We start from the raw sequence: 25,566 nt of genomic DNA, 5'->3' as shown, positions 1-25,566 counted from the left end.
TGGGAGATTATTAATATTTGTTCATTATTATCTTGTATTTGGTCTCACATTCCAAGATCCGCAAATTCGGCAGCCGATGCGCTTGCTAAAAACGAAGCTACCCAACAATCCTTGATTGTTAGGGAGATGATCCCCTCTTTTTAATTTTTGTTTTTCTTGTTAATATATACACACATCTTTTTCAAAAAAAAAAAAAAAAAAACTATACTCCGGGGCGTAAGGCTGATCATGCCGACCATGATTAACCCCAACAGAGTCCCCATGAGGATCCAAAGTCCGCGAGACCCAAATCAGAGCTATGATGGGATGGGATGGGGATGGGGAGGAAGGCTGTGTGGGCATTTCTGTGGGGGGGACGGGGTTGGGTGAGGGATGGGAGTGTTTGGGAAGGGATTTATAGGCCTGCAGGAAGGGTCCAAGTGGTCATTTTCTGGAGAGTGGTGGAAACGACTTATTAAAAAGGGAGGTTTCTTTGGGGATTGTTAGTGGTGGTGGTGGTTGAGTAGGGTTCAAAAGGAAGGAGAAAGATGGTGTGCTGGAAGAGTTTGAGGGAGGCAGCGGAGCTAGTGTAGGGGGGGGGGGGGGGGGGGGGGTTGTCCAAAGGATGATAGCTAGGAGTCCAAGCATCCAGGGATGATTGACCTGGCCTGGCAATGGTCCAGTCAATCGGATTTTCAGTGGAGTTGGTTGTGGTCCCTAATCAAGCCTTTGCCCAATAACATTCATCTCCAACCGACAGCTTAAGATAATGAGAGCCCTTCCAATGTTGTTTTCGGATGATGAACATTCTCGCCATGTCCATGCGGGACATCCAAGCCGACTCCGGAGCTTGGTAAAGAAACTTACCAAAGTGTGTCACAATCATCTATAAATTCTCCTCCAACCATAGCTCAATTGGGGTGCCTCAGATCGAGATCCATTGCCCAAACTGGTTGAGGGGAGTTGAATGATCCTAGTCAGTAAAGCTTGCAAGCAATCCTTGGCAGCATGATAAGGCATTTAAGGCATTGGTCTTATCATCAATGGAGGTGAAGGAGATCAGCCATGCCCGTGGTCCCAGATAGGAAGCTCTTGGTAGATAATCCAGTCGGAGCCGAGCTCGGAACAACCTCGCAAGTCTGGCAGAGTTCCAATTTGGGTCGACCATTATTGTTGTTGCATCATTTGCACGCAGCATCCTTTTTTTTTATGAAATGTGATTTTATTAAGAGAACAAGAAACGAAGAGCTAACTCCTAACAACAAGAGATTACAAGGAAACTCCTTGCTTGGCTAAAGCATCAGCCATAGAATTTTCTAATCTCGGGATGAGAGACCAAAAACAATCAAATAAATTGACAATTTCCATAATTTCAAAAAAGGCCTCTCAATGGCGCCATAGAGGTGCAGAGGAGTTCTCACACCAGCCGATCACCACCTTAGAGTCTCCCTCAATGAGGATGGGCCCGGAGCAATGATCACGGAAAACGCGAAGCCCATTAAACAAGTTGTGGAGCTCGGCCGTTGTGAAATCCGCAATACCGAAAGGGCCGGAGAACGAGACGATCTGGTTCCCAAGAGAGTCACGAATCACTCCACCAAAACCAGCTAAGCCAAAGTTACCGAAAGAGGATCCATCAAAGTTTAGTTTAAGGACACCAACAGACGGCAGGGTCCACCTAGAATTAATTGGGGGTTTCGAAGAAGTGCGGAGTTGGGCAAGACATCTCCAATTGTCTCTAATGGAAGATCCCGAGAAGGGGGAGAAGGCTTCTCGAGAGTGGAGCGATGTAGCAATATTTCCTAAGATAGTTTCAACGACTCTTTCTTGAGAGTTGAACTTGGCATTGAATCTCCTTTGATTGCGCTCTAACCAAAGATCCCAAGGGATGAAAGCGGAGCAAGCTGAGATCATCATTTTTACAAGACCGGGGACGAGGGTCCTAGCAAGCATTCAGCAGGCTGCAGGGAGGTCCATAGGGAAGCAGAGTTGGAGTCCAATTCGACTGATAATCGACGTCCAAATCTCCCAAGAGAAAGGGCATAGGAGGAGCAAGTGGCATTGGAGGAGCACGCAGCATCCTTCCTCGCACCAATGAGTTAGAGGATTCCATCCCCCGAGGCAACTCACAGAGTTACCGAGCTTAGACAAGACAATTGAGCTCAGACAAGACAATTGAGGCAGAATTTGGCCAGGAGGTGCAGTGCTGGCCAGGGCCAGGAAGGTCATCGCCGAGAATTTTTGTGGTAGGGGAGATTCTTGCTGGAGGTAGGTCGGGTTTGGGAGACGATGCCTTTCCCAACCCGAGAGCTTGAGGCCACAGGAGCGCACTCCTTGATCGTTGTTCAAAAGATCGACCAGCCAAAGTAATCTTTCGACTCTAGAATTTAAATGTGTCCCATGATTTTCTCCCCTTTGCTTTGGATGATTTTACAATCCCATTGGTCTTGGTGAGTAAAACAAAGAAGCGAAAGGAGATTTGGCCAAGTTGGAGCTCACTGGATCTGGTTTGGCGACTGTCAGTGGTTGTAACAACGTCGAACTAGCTGAGGAAGACATTGTAGTCTGTCGTCGAAAAGGAAACGAAGACCCCTTCTTCCCTCGTTTTGAACCTTGATCCGGATCGACATTCACGATCTGTCTCACGTTCGTCCAATCGCCAGAGAGGAGTTGTCGAAGTTGAAGGTGTCCATAGAACCAGAGCTTCCTTCCTTCCTGTTTTTCTTAGATCGAACCGTCTTCCATCCCGAATCATCTCGATCTCTGTCTCTAGAAGTTTCATCAGCCATCGTCATCTCATAGGAGAGACATCTTCCTGTCAGAGGCTCACAGCCTGAAGTGCAAGGGTCAGGGATCCGAGCACAGGTTTTCTCCTTCTCGAAACGATGCTCACCCGCAGGTTTAGGAGAAGAGAGAAAGGGAAGGGGGAGGGAGACGCGGAATCTTCCCTTCTAATAACCTTCTTTCCATGGGAATCCCTCATCGGAAGGGTTTCCAAAGGTCTGACGAGGTCATCGAAGCTCGTTGGCCTTCGTCTTCCACCATAGGAGAAGGTCGCTGAGTCGCACATCGCACCTTTCAAATGCAGTACTCAATTAATTGTTTCTAAGGATAATTTTTTGTCCTGTACATTATGGGTGTGATAATTGGTTGAATTCCCTGTGCTTCATTTTTTTTTTCAAATGATGCTGAATTTTTTTATTTTATTTTTTGAAGAGAGCTTGTATATAGATAAACGAAGAAAAAAGAAGGAGAACAAACAAACCTAGGTCCAGGGGCCTACCTCCACAATAAGGCGTTGGAGAGAAATGCCCGCTTTGGCTTGGGTGTTTGCCAAGTGATTGGTAGAGCGGGGAATGTGTTTCCAATTACAGTTTAAATGAGAAAATAAATTACATATTTCCAAAAACATATCCTAGTGACACCATGGGGGCCTGATGGAATTTGCACACCAGTTGATGACCACCTTTGAGTCGCCTTCAATACAGAGAGGACCCGAGAGGCAACTTGAGAAGATTTTGATTTCGTGTAGCAGTCCCGAAAGTTCCGTTGTTGTAGAGTCAAAGTTGCCAAGGGGGCCTGCATAGGAGAAAAGGAGGTCGCCATTTGCATTGTGGATAACTACACCGAAACCTGCTGGACCCGGGCATCCGAGAGCACTACCATCAAAGTTAAGCTTGAAGTAGTCGAGTGGAGGTGGGGTCCAAATAGCCATGATCGGAGGATGAGAGGGCTAAGAGAGACCAACGATTGCCTACCAATTTCCCCTGAAGTTGGTGTCGCTAAAGCTTCTGAATTCTTTTCTGTTAAGGAGCCAAATAGTTACTTGTCCAGAGATTTGCTCTGTCAGAACATCAATAGGGGAGGATTTGAATTTGAATTTCCTCCTGTTACGCTCTTTCCAAAGTGCCCAAATGATATGGCCAATACAACATGATATAATCATTTTACCTAACTTTGGGAGTCTGGACTTAATGAGTTAGAGGATAGTATCAGGTAGATTTGCCGCAACACAATGTTGGAAACCAATTTTACTTAGAAGGGAGGTCCAGACTGAATGGGCAAACTGACATGAGAGGAGAATGTGGTTGGCAGCTTCTGGAACATCTTTACAGAAAGGGCAGAGTGAGTCTTGGATGTGGGTACCCCTGCGGATTAAGGAGTCAGAGGTTAGGATTTTATTCCTACATGGCGTGGTAAGGAGGTTCCAAGCATAGGCCGCAGGATGCTTTGGGTAGGCTGTGAATGTGTTGCATAGGAACTTGTAAATGATGAAGCTGAATTTTATTAAATCAAAAGCTCAAACGAGCAGATTACAAGGGGGGGAAGCCTTCCCAAACAATGAGAGAAAAGCCATATCAACAAGTTTTTGGATTTTTAAGGGGAAAAGAAAAAGAATATTGTTAAAATACAAGTTCAGTACACTGGAGCGTCAATTAACCAAAGGGAAGCACTTTCCCCAAATTTCAATACTTGCGTAGTCAAGTGGGCACCACACCGAATTCAATTAGGGCAATGCAGCACCCAATTCATTCAATTTAGAACCAATAGTAATCAATTCCAGCAATTGAGACCATAAATCAATGAAAGAATGACCTAATTGCAAGAAATCAAGATGGCTTAGGCTATATGGATGATGCCGCAAGCATTAGGTTGACGACGTAGACAAATTTGAGAAATTTCCTCAAATTGGGATCATTAAACACTTCTTAATCCCAACATTCAGTCAAATAAAAGCAGTAATCATTAGCCAATAGGCTAAGATAGGCAGAAAAAGGGAAAAAATGAAAATTTTACCCTACCAATCCAGAAATTTGGGGAAAACCTTCAAGGAGATTGCCAAAAATGGAGAGAAGATCCACAAAATCCAAAGAAATTTGCCCAAGACTTGCGTTATTGCTCTGATACCATGAATTTGTATCTTAACACTCCACCTCAAGTTGGAGAGTTGATATCAAACAATCCCAAGTTGTCACTAAAGGATACATGTTCACGTCTCCCCAAATCACCTATTTTTCAAACTTCATAGTTTTCATTAGGTCTATAGCATGTAAGCTGAAAAGAAAATAGGCCCAGAGTTGTGAATTGGGCATTTGGCTCAATGGCCACATGAGGATTTTCTAGAGTGAGGCCTTGGGTCCAATTCCCAATTAGTTAAGGAATTGCAATATTAAAAAACAAAAAAAAAAAAACAGAAAAGGTCTAGTGAAAGTAAGAAAGTCTTGCACTCTAATTTTAGTTTCCAAGTCAGTGTCTTAGATTAGAGAGCTTTTGGTACAGTTTAAATGTAAGTGTAGTTACCCCGATGCTTCTCCTTGGGCCTACTACCAAGAGGAACCACCAGAAGCATTATTGACTTGTAACTCCACTAGAAGAAACCATAGATTTCCTAACAAGTGGGTGATAGTGGCTGTGTCACCAACCTAACCAAAATTTATTGGGTGGTAGTCATCCTGGGAACTTATTTTTGCATAACCAAATCCAACTTAATAGACCAGGACTATCAACTTAGTCCTCTGCAAGAGAACTAGCAAACAAGAACCTAGTTTCTAGATCTGGATTGGATCTTCAGCTAAAGCAGACCTTTTTCAGCAAGGAACTGTCAGTGACACAACCACCAACTCGAAGCATAACCAGAAAATGTTGAAAGATTTTTTTTTTAAACAAATGTTGAAAGATACTTAACCTCTTTCTTGAAAAAAAAAAAAAAAATATATATATATACTCACCCTAGAACCACAGTAGTCTGTTAATTGCTCTATATGGTCTAAAGCACAGCATCTGGTCTCCTGCCACAAAACTCCCTTGCGTTCCAAGAGTTCATTGAAGATATATTTCACCTCAAACTCGAGCTGTTGTGCAACTTTTTACTCATTAAAACAGAAGGTATACGCAATGCCACAAAAATATGAATAATGAAAACCTTGCAAGAAAAAGACATTACTTGAGAGATCTTCAATAGGATAAGTAACAAGGTGTCTTCCTCAACTTGATCACTGGATCCAACGGAAAAGATTATATCCCTTAACTTCTGGTCACTAGTCTGCAGGTTGAGAGGCACATTATAAAACGAGAAAAAAAAAAGGGAAAGGAAAAACACACCCCTGAAAGAAGAAGCAAGGGAAAGCTGTTCAACTTTGACCAAGTGGGCAGAATACATGAGAGTCAAAAGGACAGCATTAACTAATACATGCAAAAGGGAAGTATTAACTAATACATGCAACAGCATGGTTCATATTGTTTCTGTTCTTCCGAAATTATATATTCCAATATTTTATGAAAATGTTGTCATAGCTTTTTATACCCTTGTTTATGCCTCCAACCAGAAAGTGAAGAACAGCTTACACATCTGTGGAGTAGAAGCCAGCGGAGTGAAACATTGCAATCTCTGACCAGGAAGAGAAGACTTCGGGAGTTTTCTAAAACATAATGTTTGGTCAGTTTACTGTCCGAGAGGAGAGAACTCAATTCAAACATGAGGTTCTTAACCTGCAAAAGGATCAGTATAGTATGATCAAATACAAGATCTTTTTGGAAATAGAAGACAATTGAGACTTTTAAAATACTAGATGATACAAGCATTGACCCACTCATATGTTTTAAATACAAGATGATAATCTCTAAATTTCTATATCTTTGAAAATTGAGACATTATGAAGAACAGATACAATATAGAGATGAATGAATGCCAAAAGCTAAGAATATAGAGGAAGAAACAGAAGATAATGGTAGCACCTACGTCATGTAACCAAGATGTCTTGGACCTATTGAAAGAATCAAAGTCTTGAAGACAGGCCACTGTCCAAGAGACACTTGACAACAACGTCGATGACCCTTCCACCATGAGAAGTAACAGAGTCTTCAAAGCTACCATACAACCCATTCCAGACAATATTTTTCTTTGAAAATGTGAGTATATCCTTTTTTTTTGTTGAAAATGTGAGTATATCATTAAGAACAAAAGGAAAATTACAAAGAATATAAAAAACCAAAGGACTAACAAACCCCCAAAACATAAAGGAACTAAAATTGAGTTACTTCAAGTTTGGAAATGGCACTTCCTTCATAGCGCCTATTCCCAAAAAGGAAGGTGCAAAAACTCATCAGATTTTATACTGATCCTTCAGTTTGCAAATGACACCATTTGTTTTGGGGTTAGTACAATGGATCAGATCAGGAAGTTGAGTGTTGTTTTGGACTTATTTGAATTGGCTTCTGGTCAGAGCATTAACTGGAAGAAAACCACTCTCCTAGGCTATCACATTGACTCATCTGTGTTTCGGGGCATGGCTGATTACCTGGGATGCGCCTTAGAAAACTTGCCAACTAAAAATCTGGGGCTCCCACTCTTTAATTCTTGGCCTTCGGCATTGCTTTGGTCCCCCCTTTATTGAGAAATTTGAGAAGAGATTAATTACTTGGAGGGGTAAGCTTCTATCTACAGCGGGGCAACTCACTCTCCTCAAGTCTTGCTTGGCAGGGCTGCCAAACTATCTGCTATCATTTATGCATTGTCCAGCCTCAGTTTACTCCAAGATTGACGGCATCCATCGGCGCTTTCTCTAAAGAGGATCAAAAGACACTTTCAGATATCATCTGGTGAGTTGAAAGGAAATATGCATGCATCGCAATAGGGGTAGGTTAGGCATCCGGCCAATATAGGAAATGAACAAAGCCCTTATGCTCAAGTGGATTTGGAACTTCAACGTCAAGCACAATAGCCTATGGAGAGATATGGTCAGGTTCTACCTTCAATTTTCGGGTGTTTGATGGAGAGAGGGTGGCGTCTCTAATCTCTCATCCCCGATATGGAAATCAATTCAAAAGCTTCTCCCAGTATTCAAAGATGCAACTTCTTTTTACACCGGCAATGGGAGGATCCTCCTCTTCTGGTTGGATAAATGGTGCAGCCCCCGCCCCCTCACTGAGGACTTCCCGAGGCTCTCTAGGGTGGCTAGAGACCTCTCTTGCTTCGTGGCTAACTCTTGGAGTGAACATTCGTGGAGTCTCCCGGTTCGCCGAGGACTAAATGATGAGGAAGTTGCAGATTTTTGCTCTCCTTTCCAGACTCAACAGCATTACTATCTGTGAGCAGGCAATTGATAAACTGACATGGAAGCCCAGTATCCATTGGCCGATTCACAGTAGCTTCCGCCTACTCTCATATCAGAGAACACGACTACAACATGACTGAGCATAAGGCAAACCTGGTATGGAAGTTGTCAACGCCTAGTAAAATCAAATTTTTCGTGTATATTGCCATCAGAGACCAGATCCTCACCTCTAGGGGAGGCTTCGAACCGAGCCGTTTCGCGAGCCGCTCGTGTTTGGCTCGGTTCCGGCTCGGTTTGATTAGTTTTATATCGAGCTCGAGCCGAGCTCGAGCTCAGAAATAGGTTTGTTAAGATTAATGAGCCGAACCCGAGCAGAGCCAGGTTCGGCTCGTCAGCTTGCGAACCGGCTCATTTTAACGAGCGTTAATTCAGGAATCGAGGGAGTTCTAAAAAAAATTTCGGGACAGAGAGTCCCGTCTCTTCCCTTCCGTCCTACCTTCTGGAACCCATACTTCTCTGCCATTTCCTGCCGTTTCCATGTCGTTTTAACATGATTTTCTAGCAGAAATTGCTATCCGTCGGTGGGTATTCATGGGAAACAGGGGATTTTGGTCTTCAAATCCCTCGTTCCCCTCTCCAATTCCTCAATCTTTGTCAAAGACTTCGATATTTTCGTCTTCCTCTGCGATTTCTTCCTCTTCGATTTCTTCATCTGAAGTTCTTCCTCGCCGACGAACGAAAGCCACGGTCCAACGGGAGGTAAGATTTTTATTTAATGTTTTTTTTTTGCATCGTCGACCTAACCCTACAAAATCTCTAAATCTCGCTTCGTTTCATCAGTGATCCTTCATTCTTTGAAAGGTTTTGGAGATATCCCCGAACAGCGAACACTCTATTTCTGTAAGTGTTATTTTTTTTTTTCATTTTTATCTTCTGTATGTTTTCTTCCTCTGCGATTTTGGAGTTGATTTTTGTTTTTCATTTTTATCTTCTGTACGTTTTCTTCCTCTGCAATTTCAGTGTTGATTTTTTTTTTTTCATTTTTATCTTTTGTACGTTTTTTTCCTCTGTGATTTCAGTATTGATTTTTTTTTTATCATTTTTATCTTCTGTAAGTCTAGTTAGCCTTTGGTTGACAGGACTCTGGGGTTTGTTGTATATGTTCCAGATAAAGTTAAATATATCATTTTAATCATTTTTTTACCTTTTTTCCTCAATCAATAAGTTTTATCTCGTATCGTTTTCTATCATGTGGTTGTTTTTTAAGCATGAAGAGAATTTAGCAGACCATGTAGTTGATTATTATCTTATTAATCACAGGCCTAAACTTTGACCTTCCAATTTCCATCTATATTGCTATCAGCGGTATTGGTTTTAAATGCATAAAACTTTTGTTCTCTCTTAAGAATCTGTTTAAGCTGAAAAGGACCGTTCATCCTTTGCTCGGCATTGCATTCTGTACAGTCGTCATTGATATGTTGTCCTACATTTGGTATCCTATACGATTTTCCTGTGGACAAAGTCTCAAAGCCCTTCTTCTAGTCACAATATGTGGATTATCAACATTTTCAATGTACAATGCTCATCTACTTTTGCTAGTTCACTACTTATATTGATCTTTGTTCATTTAGATTGTGTCCATATTAATTATATTTTATCTGGTAGTGGACTTTTTTATCCAGAATGCAATGATTAGTCTTTACCTTTTTTTTGTAGCTTCTATTGTGACTTGGTTCTGTTTTTTATTTTTTTCAATAACTTGAGAGAATTAAAATTATGATAACATGCTCTTTGAAGCAATTGTGTAGACAAAAATCATGTCCTAACTGCAAAACTGTAAAAAAAAAACCTATCTGGTGTGATCAGAGCTTGTTCTTTCTTCATGTGTCTTTTTCTTATTCCTATGGAACTCTTCCTCTTCCTAAATATAATATTGTGGTCCATAAAACAACCATAATAATTAAATTGTTGTTCACCCAAACAAAACTTTTTTTTATGCATATGATACTCAACCCAGTTATGTTATGTTAGACTAGTAACAAGTCTAGTAAACATGTATTCATCACACATATTAGATCAGAACATTTCGGAATACAGTACATAATTTTTATTTTTAGACCCAATATTTCGTAGAATTGATACGTTAGATATAGACGGATGTAAATTATCTCTCTTTTTGCAATCGATTTTTATCCTTCCTCTTCAATTTCTTCATCCGAAGTTCTTCCTCGCTGACGAGACGAAAGCAACGGTCTGACGGGAGGTAAGATTTTTATTTAATGTTCTGTTTTTTTTTGTCGCCAACCTAACCCTACAAAATTTCTAACTCTCGTTTTGTTTCAGCAGTACTCCTTCATTCTTGGAAAGGCTTTTGGAGATATCCCTGAACGGCGAAAACACTTTCTATTTCTGTAAGGTTTGAATTTTTTTTTTTTCATTTTTATCATTAATTTCTTGGTATTGAGGTTGAATTTCATCAGAATATTAGAAGAGAATGTTGGTATGCTTATTTCCTTCTCTTAGAAGTTTTTAAATTTATGTATAAAAAAAGATCGGTATATTGGACTGGAAACTATTGGGTGCAGGGCTACAGGCTCAAAGAGACCCCGCTGCATTGAAGGACAAGGGTCGTTCCCGATTGTCACAACGTCACGTACCTTCCTCTAAGAATAGACAAGTATCTTAAATTATTTGTAGGATCTTTGTTGTTTGGATAGCTTTCTTTTCTCTATGTTTTTAATTTGTAATGTTGTTTTTTTGTAGAAGTAAGAATGTCAACACCTCCTCAATTGACATCAATAATTAACACTAGTTCTAGTGTGACTATAAATAGTGACTCAACTCCACCAGAGTCACTACCCTCTGTCATAGAAGTGGACCCAGATGAAATTACCATAAATGAGGATGAAGGTGACTCTACCCATACTTCAAAAAGACAAAAAAAGTCTTATGTGTGGTTGGAATTCAAAGAAGTAGCACTTAATGGTACAAAAAAAGCTCAGTGTGTTCATTGTAAAATCAATTTGAGTGTTATTAGTAGTAGAGTGACCACACATATGAGTCGACATTTGAAACGTTGCACAAGTAGAAAAGTGGCAATGAGAAAACAAAAAACCTTAAACTTTCAACCAGTGGGAGCGGGGTCTAATGTTGATCAGAGTCCATCTGGACTTCCTTTTATGGATTTTGGAGGAAAATATGATCAAGCTAAAATGAGAGTACTCATTGCTCATTGGATTTTTATGCATGAGCATCCATTCATGATAGTAGAAGAGGAGGGATTTAATTTTGTAACGAAGATGGCAAATATGAATTATGAGAAAATATCCCGTAAGACCATAAAGAAGGAGTGTATGGAGGTGTATGAGGCAGAGAAAAAGAAATTGAAAATTTTGTTAAAAGAGATTAATAAGATTAGTCTTACCACGGATCTTTGGAAGTCCCAAAATCAAAAGATTGAATACATGGTTATTACTGGGCATTTTATTGACAGTAATTGGAAGCTACAACAACGAGTCTTGAGTTTTGTGCATGTTCCTCCTCCTCGTCGTGGCGTTGATATAGCAGATGCTATTTACAAGTGTTTGAAAGAGTGGGAGATCGAAAATAGTTTTTAGTATTTCAGTTGATAATGCTGCATATAATGATGTTTGTATCAGAGTTTTGAAACAAGATTTTTCAAGGAAAAAAAATTTAGTGTGTGGTGGAAAGTTGTTTCATGTGCGTTGTTGTGCTCATATTTTGAACTTATTAATCCAAGATGGTCTTGTTCAGATTAAGGATATCATTGATAATGTGCGTGAAAGTGTCAAATTCATAAATCTGTCTGAGGCTAGACTTCGCACTTTTTTTGAAATTGTACAACTATTAGAACTTGGTGAAAAGAGGTTGGTTATTGATTGTCCAACTCGTTGGAACTCCACTTATGACATGTTGTCTTCTGCATTAAAATTCAAAGATGCATTCTCTAGATTTAAAGTTAAAGAACCAACTTATGATTGTTTGCCAAGTTTTGATGAATGGGAAAAGGTTGACATGGTGTGTGAGATTCTAGAAGCTTTTAATGCAGTTACTAATATAATTTCTCGGAATGACTACCCTACTTCTAATTTGTACCTTAGTGAGGTATATAGGGTAAAAGAAGTTCTGGATTTTCATTCTACAAATAAAAATGTTTTCATTAGGACAATGGTTAGTAGACTGAAAGAGAAATTTGAGAAGTACTGGGGTGAATGCAATTTATTGATGGTTGTTGCTTCAGTTTTGGATCCAAGGGTCAAATTAGAGTTGATCGAAATGTGTTTTCCAGTGATATATTCTAAGGAGGAAGCTACAATGAATATAAATTTAGTTCGATGCACCTTATATGAGATCTATGATGAATATGTATCCTTTTATAATGTGGATATTAGAAATGAAGAGATTGTTTCAAGTACTAGCTCTATGGGTGTTTCCACAAGTCGTAAGTCTTCATCAAGTTCAGGTTGGTCAAAGTTAATGAGTTATATGAAACAAAAGGATATAGTTAATTCACCAAGGTCAGAATTGGAAATTTATCTTGAAGAAGGTGTATATAATTGTGAGGAAACTTCACAATATGATTTTGATGTTTTAGAATGGTGGAAAGTGAATCATATGAAATTTCGGGTATTATCTAAGATGGCAGCAGACATCCTTGTAATTCCCATATCCACAGTAGCTTCAGAGTCTACATTTAGTGCTGGTGGTAGAGTCATAGACTCATATTGTTCTTCCTTGGCACCAAATACTGTTCAAGCTTTGATTTGTCGCAGTGATTGGGTTCGGGTTCTTCAAGGTGTAAAGAAAAATCAAAAGGTAAATTTCTTTGATTAATTATTTATTATGATATTTTTTAGTTTATTTTTTAGTTTTATTTATTAAAATTTTGTTTTATGATTACAGCCTGAGAAGAAGAGTGTAGAGATAATGCTACCAGCTACATGATTTTTCATATTTCTCTCATCATGGTAATTTTAATATTTTTAACGACATTAAGTAACTAGTAGTTGAAGAGTATTTTTTTATCTGACAATAACTAATTTTATTTTTTTGTTTTTGTCATAGGTGGAGATTTTGCTCATGCGGGAACGCATATTATTTTCTAGCATTAAGAGAAACAACTATAGTTTGTAATTTTATAATGGATTTATAGTTTTTATTTGGGTGATTGTAAATTGATAGTAATATTTCATTTAATTTTGTTGTGTTTGATTATTGTATGGAGCTTATTTATAATGTTATGCAGTGTATGAAGTGTTTAGACTATTTTATGGAGTGTTTATGGAATGTATAGATAATTTGATGGAGTGTTTATGGAGTGTTTATGCAGGTATTATGTATATTGATTATGCCCAATTTTAAGTAGAGGTCATGCCGAATTTTATACAGGTATTATGTACATAAATTATGCTCAATTTTAAAAAAAAGTTATGCCCAATCTTATACATGTATTATATATATAGGTTATGCTTAATTTTATGTAGAGGTCATGCCCAATTTTATGTAAAATGTATGTATAATTTTATATACAATTTATTTGATATATATTTTTTGAAAATTTTTAAATGTATGTTGAGACTCAAGTTCGGCTCAAAGCTCGGCTCGAGCTCTGTGGTTAAAATTTTTGGGCTCGAGACGAGGCTCGGCTCGAAATATTTAAATCAAGCTCGGCTCGAACATAAGCAGGTTCGGGCTTGGCTCGGCTCGATGCCACCCCTACTCACCTCCAACAACCTCCACAAAAAAGGCTTCACCGCTCCTGATTGTACTTGTCCCCTTTGTTAAGTTGTGGAGTCTAATCAACGCCCTACGCTGAGTCGATACGCAGATTGACCTTCACGGTAAGGTCGTCGTGGGGGTTGGAAGGGGGGTGGGAAACCCCCTCCTGGGGGTGTGGGGACAGAGCCCCCGCCCAGTCCATGATATATTAACTATTATTTCATTAAGGGCAATTTGGAAATTTTACTCTTGTAAAACGGTTGCCTTAATTCTCTTTTTATAATTGGAGAGGCGCCACTATTAGGGTTTTATCATATCAATTACCGAGAAGGAGTTGGAGTTGTAGCCCAAGATAGGTTAGAGAAAACACTTGTAAGTATGTGCGATTTCTCTTGTAAACTGTTTTATCTTTATAGTAGATTACTGCAGCAGCGGAAGACAGGACGTAATCTCACCTTGAGGCGAACCTATATAAATCTTGTTGTTTGATTTCATGCTTGCTTTTCCTTTCTTCGCGATTATTATTATTACTCTTGTTAGTTTGGAATTAGGGCGTCTAATTCCTAACACCCTGTGTGGTGTGTGTGATGAGACAGTTCAGCATGTTCTCTTACAATGTGGGTTTTCTTGGCAAGTTTGGATGAAGATTGGCCTCAAAATGGGGCTGCACTAGGACCTCTTCCGCACCTGTGAGATGGTTATGGGGATTCGCCTTCCTAGATTGGGCAAGTTAATTCCCTTGACATGCCTTGCGCATATCCCATGTGCTTATGATTTGAGTGAAATAACCGGAGATTCAATTCCAAAGCCAGCACCCTGGATAATACGACTTCTTATGCATTGGCCCTCGCAGGACTCCGATTATGGCTACTTGGGATCCTCCCCCAAGCGACTGCATCAAACTCAATTTTGATCGCAATGCTTTAGGCTATCCTAGGCCGGCTCAAGCACATGGTGTTTTCAGAGATAGCTGTGGAGTTTCTATTCTCTCTTAGCTTTTACTTGTTTTTTTTTATTTGAAATGATGCTGAATTTTTTAAAATCAAAAGCTCAGAAGAGCAAGATTACAGGGGGGAAAGCCTTCTCAAACAATGAGAGATTGCTAGGAGTTTCCGAATTTTGGCAATTTATCAATCAAGGAATTGGCTGATTTAGGAATGAGATTCCAGGTACAATGAATTGTGGACACAATGTCAGCAATACAATCAATGATAAGCCATTGGCACCAGGGGGGGAGCTTTCTTTGCAGCACCTACTAATGACTACCTTAGAGTCTCCTTCAATAAGCAATTTTCCGTGAAGACAGTCTTTGAAACTTTGAAGACCATATAGAAGGGCACTCACTTCAGCAATGTTGGAGTCGGCAATGCCAACCAGCCCTGCATAAGAGAGAATAGAATCTCCACAACTGTCTCTGAAGACACCACCGCACCCACCGGCCCAGGACAGCCCAAAGCACAGCCATCAAAGTTGAGCTTGATGCAGTCGCTTGGAGGAGGATCCCAAGTAGCCGTGACCGGCATCCTGTGAGGACCCGCCATATAAGCGAGCAAGCTCCGATTGTCACGAAGGAAAACACCTAACAGAGTGGCAAATTCCTTTCTGGTGTGCAACTAGTTGAAGATTAAGCCCACTTCATAAGAAGTAGTACTATCCAAGGTACTGGATTTTGAATCGAATCTCCTGTTATTGCACTCTAGCCATAGACACCACAGGACTTGTGAAAGGCATGCCAAGAGGATTAACTTAGGCAGGCGAGTCCCCATTACCATCTGACAAGAGCCGAAGAGGTCCTGGTGAAGCCCCATTTGGAGACCGATCTTCTAAAAAATCATCATCCACCCTTGCCAAGAGAACCCGCAATACAGAAGAACATGCTGAATTGTCTCATCACACACACCATAGAGAAGACAGGTGCAGTGAAGCCTCTTTTATGGAGGTTATCAGAAGTATCTGCTCTTTGATGGCAATCCACATAAAAAACTTGATCTTGCTAGGCGCGGAAAGCTTCCATGCCAGATTTGCCTTATGCTCAGGCAGGTTGGGATCATGTTCTCTGATGTGAGAATAGGCGGAAGCAACTGTAAAAAGACCATTGATGTTGGGCTTCCATGTTAGTTTATCGATCACATGCTCCTGGATAGTAATGTCGTTGAGCCTGGAGAGGAGAGCAAAAATATGTGGCTTCCTCATCGTTTAGCCCCCAGCAGAATTGAAGACTCCATGATTGGTCACTCCAAGAGTCTGCCACTAAGCAGGAAAGGTCTCTAGCCACCCTAGAGAGCCCCAAGAAGTCCTCTGAGAGGGAGCGGGGCCACACCACTCGTCTGACCAGAAGAGGAGGGTCCTCCCATTTCCCATGTAAAAAGATGTCATATCCTTGAAGACTGGGAGTAGCTTGTAAATTGATTTCCAAATCGGGGATAAGAGACGAGTGACGCCACCTTCTCTCCACCAACACCAGAAAAACTGAAGATAGAACCTGACCATATCCCTCCATAGGTTGTGTTTGACATTGAAGTTCCAGATCCATTTGAGCATTAGGGTTTTGTTTATCTCCTTCGTAGGCATGATGCCTAACCCACCCCTATAACGAGGCACGCAAATTTCCTTCCAGCTAACCAGATGGTATCTAAAGTGTCTTCTAATCCTCCAGAGAAAATAAGTTACAAAATAAGTTACATTATTTCTGCTCTAAGTCTACGTGAAAAGATCATTTGTCTTTAAAATGCACAACTGATGATGCTCATATCCCAAAATGAGCGAGCCAGAGGGCTTTTTTGGGTGATTTTGGGAGATTTCGGGCGAAATTTCGCCGATTGCTAACGTGTGTTGTAAGTCAGTGCGCTGTTAGTAATCGTATCGTGCGCCGGCTGGTTCGAAATCACTAACATACGCCAATACCCTCAAATGAGAGAGAGAACTCTCCCGACGGCTGCCGTCCCCGTCGACCACCGATACTCAGGCAAAGCTACAACGAGCCTTTCCGACGCCGACAGAGGGCTCGGCGATGCTACGACGAGAAGAAATGGAGGAAATATCTCCTAGCAACGAGGAAGGAAAAATCACAGACAGTCGAATCCATCCAGCCACTGCTCCGATGACCTTTCTGAGGCTCTGACAGAGGAATACGAAGCTCGCTGGACGACGATCTCTCACCGAAAAAAAAGAAATAGTATTTTCCGCTTCAGTTACGAAAAATGCAGAGTTACAGTCGAGAGAGTCGTTTGGAAATCAGGTCTGGTGATCCGTATCTCCTCAGCCGACAGATCAAAGCTTTAATTCATCTGTGTCCCAGTGGAAGCGATTCACAACTTCAGGATTCAGTTCCAGAGAGCTACCTCGGAAACTGAAAAATCCCCTGAACTCGGGTCACAGGACTCGATGTTCTTTTTCTCTGTGACTGTCGCTATTCATACCTGAGGCCACAAACTCGGGTTTTGGCTGGAATGAGGTAGCCAATGCACTCCAGAGCCTCTCCCCAGCACTAGCCACAACAAAAGTGCCAATACGCCCCGGTGATGCCAGAGTAAGATTTCCACCTCTCTTCCCAGCAACCCAGCGCCACCAAAACACCCTCCCGACATCCCCTCCTACTCATATCTGCACCCCCTCCTCCTCGAAAATTCATGTATTGCCCCAAAACCATGCATCAGTCCCCCCCTACTCCCACAGAAACACACGAAATCATTCAAATCGCACCAAACCTTCTCCATGATGGGCGCAGAATTTTGACTCGCTCCATTCTCGTCCAAACATCCCCATAAGTCATCAAATCCAGCATTCTTCCATGGCTGATCGACGCACTTCACCTCCCTTACACTCCTAAAATCTCCTATCTCCGTCCCCAAACTTGGTTTGTTCATTTTGGAACCCAACAGGAGTCTTCTGCAGCTCTTGCCATCATACCCCACATCAGGTCTGGCATTATCGGGGTCTCAGAATGGCTCCCCTCGGCACCCCCTAGCCAATACGGCCAATGGGTCACAGTTACAGGGCTTCCTACTGAGTTATGGCAAAACGCGGTCTTTTCGAGAGTCGTATCTGAGTTCGGCACTATCATTGCTCTGGACCCACTCACGAAGCACTGGCACCGTCTGGATGAGGCCCGGATCCTCATCAACCCCCTTCACCCATGTGAAGGGCAATATTTCAAATGTGTTATGGTGGATAAAGAGCGCTACTGGATCCGTATCAGCATCGCTGCGATGGATGATTTTAGAGATGTGGTCCCCGATAGCACTATCAAACCTCGGGAAATCACACAGCCACCCAATGAGCTAAGAAATGCACCTCTCGACTCTACCCCCTCTCTACAGTTGTGATCCCCTCCAGGCAGCCTTATAGTTGGCATGGGAACTATACTCGTTGACCCCCGGGCATTCCCCCCCACTTATCTGACACATCACCCACCCACCCTCTCAACCCAATCTCCTAAAAAAAATGCCATTGGCCCAGATCCAGATGTTGTACACACCTCTGTCTTAACTCCAGAAATACCCTTAACCACAACTCCCCCCCCACTCCACAAACTTCCCCCCAGATATTGGAATCCCCCCTAGTTCACCCCCGAGAAATCCCCACCCTGAAAATTACCTCTCCGACACAGAGTTTGGAAGCAGTGAGTGCGCTCCTCGTGCCCACAAGAAAAACAATTCTCCCCCTCCTGTTGTAACCTACCAGCGTCGAGCTAGAGGGCTGTAGAGACAACTTCTACAGGGAGGACCCAGTGCCACCATTCGATACCCCTGCAAACCAGAGGCAGTGGATTTCATCACTCCAGAGCCGGGTGAATGAGCTTAGGTGCTTGTGGAAACTCTTTAGTCATATCAACAGAAATACAACCCAGAAACTTGGGCCCAGATAGTGGAACTTGCCAAGGTGATGGGCACCGTCTTCGCGGAGCCTCCCGGGAGATAACCACTCATCTGACAAGTTAGAAAAGATGAAAAAAGATCAATGATTATTCTCTCATGGAATGTTCGTGGAATTGGGTCCTTGCGTAGTCGCGCCTCCATCCGGGACCTCCATGCCTCTACCAAGGCAAATGTTGTTGTTCTTCAAGAAACCAAGGTGGCTTCTCTACCCCTTGGATACATCCACGAGTTGTGGCACCTAAAGGAGCCCGGTTGGGCTTCAGTGGATGCAGTGGGATCAATAGGCGGACACCAGTATTACTGAGGTGCTTGACCGTTGCAGTGGCTCTTACTCCCTTGGCATCAAGCTGTGAGACAAAGGTTCGGGGAACATTTGGTGCCTAGTTGGTGTCTACGGCCCTACCAGACACCATGAGGGCCACTTATTTTAGGAGGATCTATCGAGGACTTGTCAGAAGTGGCCTATTCCTCTGATGCTTGTGGGTGACTTCAATATCACTCGCTTCTGCCACAAGAAATCCCCGCCGTCCCGGAGAATCACTACCTCCGTGAGGTTATTTACTGATTTTATTGGGAGCTAGGACCTGGACGAGATTGCCCTATCTGGGAAGACTTCACTTGGTCAAATGGCAGGCAACCCCCTGTCCTCTCAATGCTGGACCATTTCTTAGCCAGCAATGATTGGCTTCAGCTCTACAGTAACATCTCCGAAAAAGTGCTCAATAGAGTTGTCTCTGATCATTGGCCGATTATGATTGATACCCATTTTAGTTCAAGGGATTCTCCTTCCTCCACTGAGATGGTTCGAGGGATTCTCCTTCATCGGTTGGGCAAGTTAATTCTTTCAGTCTGTCTTGCTCATGTTCCCTGGTGCATTTGGCTCGAGCGGAACAACCGAAGATTCAACTCCAAAGCTAGTAACCCAGACAACACGGCTTCTCATGTCGTCGGCCTCATCTCGAGTTGGCTTCATACAAAGAAGGATTTTACCACTCTTTCAGAGGTTTCCCTTAGGGAAAATTGGAATTTGATCGCTCACATGTCTGGCCCTAGCAGAGCTCCTAGAATGGTTATCTAGGATCCCCCCCCAGTGACTGCATAAAGTTGAATTTTGATGGTAGTGCTATTGGATGTCCTGGTCCAGCAGGAGCAGGTGGTATATTCAGAGGTCACAATGGAGACCCCAGTCTTTCTTATGCGGGTCCGATGGGCTTTGCCGATTCTAATACTGCTGAAGTTAGTGCTCTACTGTTTGGCCTCCAAATCTTCAGAAATCGTCTCCATAGCAAGTTAATCATTGAAGGCGACTCGAAGACGGTTATTAGTTAGTGTTCCAAAGACAGCCTCCCCCCTTGGGGCCACTGGCCCATCACTGATGGTATTGCTGACATTGTATCTTTTTTGCATTGTAATTGGAATCTTATTCCTAGATCAGCCAACTCTCTGGCTGATAAATTGGCTAAATTCGGAACTTCCCAACAATCTCTCATTCTATGGGAAGGATTCCCTCCTTTTGCATTTGCTCTTTTGAGCTTTTGTCTTAATAAAAATCAGCATCATTTCAAAAACAAAAAAAAAGTGAAGATTTCATGAAATCTAAAGAAACCTCGCAAATCTTCTATTGCATAAACTGTTATCAAATCTACATGTGTAACTGCTCCTTCACCCCGAAATGACAATTTTCGAGTCCCCTTCCACAACCATGGCCCAAAGAAGTGTCTCTCATAAACATTGGGTCGTGAAACAGCATATACCTCTGTCGTGATTGAATCAATCTCAACCAAGGAACAATAGATATATAGAAGAGTGGGTTTCATAGACACAGATCCCTAGCCCCACTTGAAGGGCCAGGGTTGCCCAATGAGCACCTAAAAAAGTTGAGCTTTAAGTGGCCAGCAGGGAGAGAGTTCCAAATTGTCAATGTCTTGAGGCTCTGATTGCCACAAGATGCTATTGACCTCCAAGCTTCCCTGATAACTCCTAGCATTTCATCAGAATCTTTCACCAAAGTGGACCATTGAAGGAACATAACAACTACTTTTCCAATGACACCCCTGCAAAACTGTACTTCACTGCAAAAGTGCGTTTAGTACACTCTAACCAAAGGCACCAAGGGACAGCAGCAGCTGTGATACACCAAAAAAGCATCCCCAACTAAAGGTAGCCGGAGTTCTGAGCTGCTAAAGATGTGATCCAACAGAGTGGCTGGCACGCAAAGCTGTAGTTCAAAATCTCCTTTAAAATAAGTTGCAAACAAGTAATGGAGGGTATGTTCAACTGTCTCTTCTTTGCTGCTACAGAACTTGCAAAGGGTGTTTGCTGGGTGCACACCCTTCTTTGGAACTGATCACAGTTGAGGACCTTTCTTTTTAACAAACACCACAAGAACATTTTGACCTTTCGGGGGAATGAGCTTCCAAGGTGTTGAGGGAATTCCCATGGGCTCTTCAGCCATCAGCTTATAGCACAAGGTGACTAAAAAGAACCCAGAACTATCTGTTGTCCAGATGGGTTTATCTTCTCTCAACCCTCTAATCCCTTATTGTTAGGGGTTTGCTCCCCTGATTTTGTCTTGTTCTCTCTATGTTAATATATACATCAATTTCAAAAAAAAACACTATCAGACTTCTTGAATTAAAAGAATTTAGTAATTGTGCAGCACTGATATATCATCTCCTTGGTTTTCTTTTCTTTTTTTTTATAAATGATATTGAATTTTATTAGAGAGATGAAAGATTTACATCAAAGAGGGGGGACCTACCCAAACCATGATGGATCTCTTTGGTTTTCTTTGCGAGACTGAAAATTTTATATATGAACTAATAAATCGAAGGTTGCATGTTTTAACATGAAAATAAGATTGCATGTAGCTTACATGAACTGAAGCAGGCCAAAATGAAAATACATACCATGCCAAAAATCAACATAAAAAAATTCAGTAGCATATCATAGCTATCACCATTAAAGCATTTGTAATTTGATTATTCTCAAACGAACCTTGGTGTAGTGGTGCAGACTAAGATCATGAACAAATGCTTGAGAAAGACAAGTGTGCAATGCCACTTTTGCCACTTCATATTCATCCCACGAATCAGTCAAATCTACAGTAAAATACATCTGTACAGGCACCACCCAGCTATCTTTGAAAAACCGATCAACAATCTCTCGCATCACAAAGCTATTGTGGAAGATTTGTGGGGAAAAAAATAATAAAACATAGAGACATCCGCCCTGTGATCCCAGTCCTGTCGTCCGGTGTTCAGGATCGGGATAATGATAAAGTTGATTGTATAAGTCAACATGTCGTAGATAAGAAATAAGAGTTTCCACTATCTGTGCTGGGAAAGGAAACCTTGCAAAAAGGTCCACAGGTTTCTTGATGAAAATCATAACAGAAGTTGAAGTCAACGGATGAACTGGATGGTCAGAGCCTGAGTGCATGCGACAGAGAGAGCATATGTAATCTAAATTAGGGGTATCAAAGCAATGATCACATCGTACATGTGCCACGAGCAGTTTTTCCCTTAAAGTCCCACCCATGAAGTGCTCCAAGAGCAGTAGCAGACAACCAAAAAATGTCAGTGACTCTGTAAGTAACTGGCATGCATTTTCATTTTCCATGATTTTATCCAATGTAGCATGTACATGTACTCCTTCCTGTGCAAAAAGATCCATATCAACCAAAATTCATGCACAAACAACACTCGAAAGAAAGGAAGAGAGATATAGGGCCTACTGGTGGCGAGTTCTAATGCAGAAAAGATCGAAGTTGTCGGTGCGAGAAAAATACAACGTGATATCATAAAATATATCAAAATATAGGATATTACAACATAAAACATCATTTAGATGCATAGGATATTTAATAGAAAAGTGGTAATTTCCTGAAACTACCATTATCAAAAATTAAACATCTATGCAGTTCAGTCAGACAGTGAATGCAGACTCCTGTGGTACCACATATGAATAGTCATCAGGCTCGAAAGAGGAATCGTCCAAGAAAGGATCAGATGACACTCACTAGGGTGAATGACACAAAGCCAGTTTCTTACAAGAAATAATTTGCTAAAAATGGAATACTATGATTGTTTAACAAAACTGGCATATGATCTTGACATCCCTTCCAAGCAACTCTACACTTTTTTTTTTTTTTTTTTGAAATAGTGCTGAGTTATATTAGCAACGCTACACTCTTTCTTTTTCATTTTCATTTTTGAAATTATACTTTTTTTCTTTCAGAGAAAATTTAGGAAAAAAGAGTAACTTTTTTTCTTTAAGAGAAAAGTTAGAAAGAGAAAAATAAAGCAGCACCTGTAAGTCTTTCAAGAAATCTAAAAGTTCTTGATAATACAACACAATGCCATTTATGAGAAGAAAAAATCTCTGCATAAAGGCAGAACAAGCTTCACGCAGATGATCTTCCAGTGCTTCCAACTCTGCATTTCCCTCGATTTTTGCCTCAAATTCATCAGCAGAGTCAAAGTACCTGAATACAGATAAAAACATTCTTTAAGGAGTATAAGAGAACTCACTGATGGAAAATATGATAACACTAACACAAAGTGCACGGCTGACTCAACACATAAATAAAAGCTAGGAAGAGAAGATAAGAAGAAGAGAGAAGAAGATTGCGGAAAATGAGAGACGAGAGCGAGAGTGAGAGCAAACGAGAGGCAATCATCATCCCTGGTTGGAATCTCCTCCCGATCGCAGCGACCATCACAAACACCGAATCCGTCACTCGCAAGGACAAACCCCGACAACCCTTCCAATCACTTGTTCCCGATGAGCACCAGCCAGCACCACAGAAGATGACCGACGGCATGCCCGAGCTCCAACTTCACCTCATCGCCACAACACAGACAACCAAGCGAGGACTTCCGAACATGGCTTTCCACACAACGCTCCGAGGACCGAAGAAGACAAAGATGACGCTGACTGGACCACTGTTCGCCGATGACAGACCCGACACCATCGCTTTCGTGGCTCTGCGACACCCCCCACAGCTCCCTTCCACTTTGCATATGACCCTACTAGTTACCACCCTGTCAAACAGTTCCCTTCCACTTTGCATATGACCCTACCAATTACCACCCTGTCAATAGCTCGAGTGGCTCTCTGAGCCACTCCCTGTGTTCTGGTGACGGTGAAGACCGGGCCTCGTCATGCTTTCATCACCAATCCGATTGATGCCTGCGCCTCCTTCATTTCCCAGTTCACGAAAGTTATCGGATCCAATCGAGACTCCTCGCCGCGGTCCAAAGACATTTGGATTGAGCCCTGGAGATTCAGTTTTCTACCGTTCGTTGGAGAAACAATGTCAATTGCCGCATTGTTCAATACCGAGACCGAACCACTATGGTTCGCATCACCATTCCGGAGGCCACGTATTCTTCTTTAGGCTGGACCCATTTCACCCATTGTCTTTGACACTTCCTCCCGCCCCTACTGCCAGCCAACCCCCCACCCCCGACTACCCTCCGCTTCTACCCAACGACCTCGGAACACACCCCTGCCACCCCCCACTTTATCCCACCTCAAAATCCAGCTTAATGGGCTCACTTGGACTACTCAATGTCACTCAGGCCTCACTTGGACTACTCAATCCAGCTAAGTCAGATTTTATCTCATTAATGGGCTTATTGACTTGACCGAGATGGTTAGCTTTTTCACTTTGACAAGATGAACCATCTCAACAAAGTTGACTTGGATTTTGGGTGACTCCAATAAGGGAGTTGAGTCTTGAGTAACAAATTGAGCTCAATCTATAACTTCAAAGTTGCGTGAAAAATTACTTGAGAGAGAAAATGAAGGAAAGAGGAGGGAAGCAGCATTATCACTACCTATCATGCATACTTAACAAGGGAACCCATATTTGAAAACCAAAGATGCAACTTATCAATAATACAACTATCCTTTCAACTTTTTTTTTTAGAAAAGGATGAATTTCATTAAAAGCGCAAAGGTCAAAGAAATTAGAAAGCAGAGGAGAGGGGGTCCCAAACAATGAGGAAATGGAGGGAAACACCCTCTCTAAAAAGAGAGCCAACCACAAAGTTGGCTGATCACATGAATCAATCAATTACATCTTAGGAAAGGTCCATGGCTTCAAAATAAAGAAGTCATAGCCTCCCAGGAGAAAGAGTACCATTGAAGCGACAAAAAAATTTTTGAAGAGAGTGTGTATACCATTGAAGCAACAATTGATGACAATTGTTAAAGAATAGTCCCACATGGATTAGTAAGTACAAAGATTTTGAATTTATTAGTTGGGGAAAAGGTTTCCTAAGTTGGCTAGTCATTTTGCGATGGGTCTTGGACCAAACTTTACATGGTATCAGAGCAAGAACTCATAAGTGGGTCTCCACCTAAATTATCGACTTGTAGGGCCACAAAAGAGGGCCTACACATGAAGGGGAGTGTTAAGGAATAGTCCCCGATGGATTAGTTTATTAGTTGGGAAAGAGGCTTCCTAAGTTGGCTAGTCATTTTGGAATGGGCCTTGGACCCAACTTTACAACAATAAAAGAGACTCCTTCAACCACGAGGCAACTCTAGAACCTCTCTTTAAAGAGCTTGAGGTGTTAAACAAGGGCTGAAAGCTCGAGAACCGAGGAGTAAATCCCCCCTTGGGGACCAACTGAAGAGAGGAAACATCACATGAACTCAAACTGAAAATTCCTCCCACTCCAGCCAAGCCCGGATTCCCACAAAACTGCCATCAAAGTTGAGCTTGATGGAGCTCGGCGGGTGAGGGAGTCATGGCTGGATTCTAGTGGGCTTTGGGCATAATGCCACAGAAACAATCCGATATCAATTTTCCTTTACATAACCAGCTTCAAATTGGTGAAATTCCCTTAAGGTGGAGAGCCAAGAGATGATGTTTCATTGGGCATGCAAAAAATTGAGCTCAGGGA

General features: G+C 41.8%; 1 protein-coding gene across 3 annotated transcripts in view; it reads right to left on the bottom strand.

Annotated features, from left to right (window-relative positions):
- Positions 1-25,566, bottom strand: part of LOC137944241 (uncharacterized) — a 120,342-nt gene that overhangs the window by 75,107 nt on the left and 19,669 nt on the right. For 2 of the 3 annotated variants that reach the window (XM_068789865.1, XM_068789874.1), the window contains exons 2-6: positions 22,961-23,135; positions 21,647-22,306; positions 6,325-6,468; positions 5,924-6,022; positions 5,709-5,831 (exon numbers count right to left, since the gene is read on the bottom strand). In XM_068789865.1, coding sequence (XP_068645966.1) covers positions 5,709-5,831; positions 5,924-6,022; positions 6,325-6,468; positions 21,647-22,306; positions 22,961-23,135 — 1,201 coding nt within the window. The remainder of the gene's footprint in view (positions 1-5,708; positions 5,832-5,923; positions 6,023-6,324; positions 6,469-21,646; positions 22,307-22,960; positions 23,136-25,566) is intronic. The other variant, XM_068789881.1, reaches the window with a different exon arrangement.

Source organism: Aristolochia californica, unplaced genomic scaffold (genome assembly GCF_029961685.1).
Source record: "Aristolochia californica isolate CCGP_79_NKW_82.1479 unplaced genomic scaffold, dmAriCali1.0.hap1 SCAF_1, whole genome shotgun sequence".
Classification (NCBI taxonomy): domain Eukaryota; kingdom Viridiplantae; phylum Streptophyta; class Magnoliopsida; order Piperales; family Aristolochiaceae; genus Aristolochia; species Aristolochia californica.
Note: the sequence above shows the minus strand (reverse complement) of the source record. Positions and strands in the feature narration are given on the sequence as shown.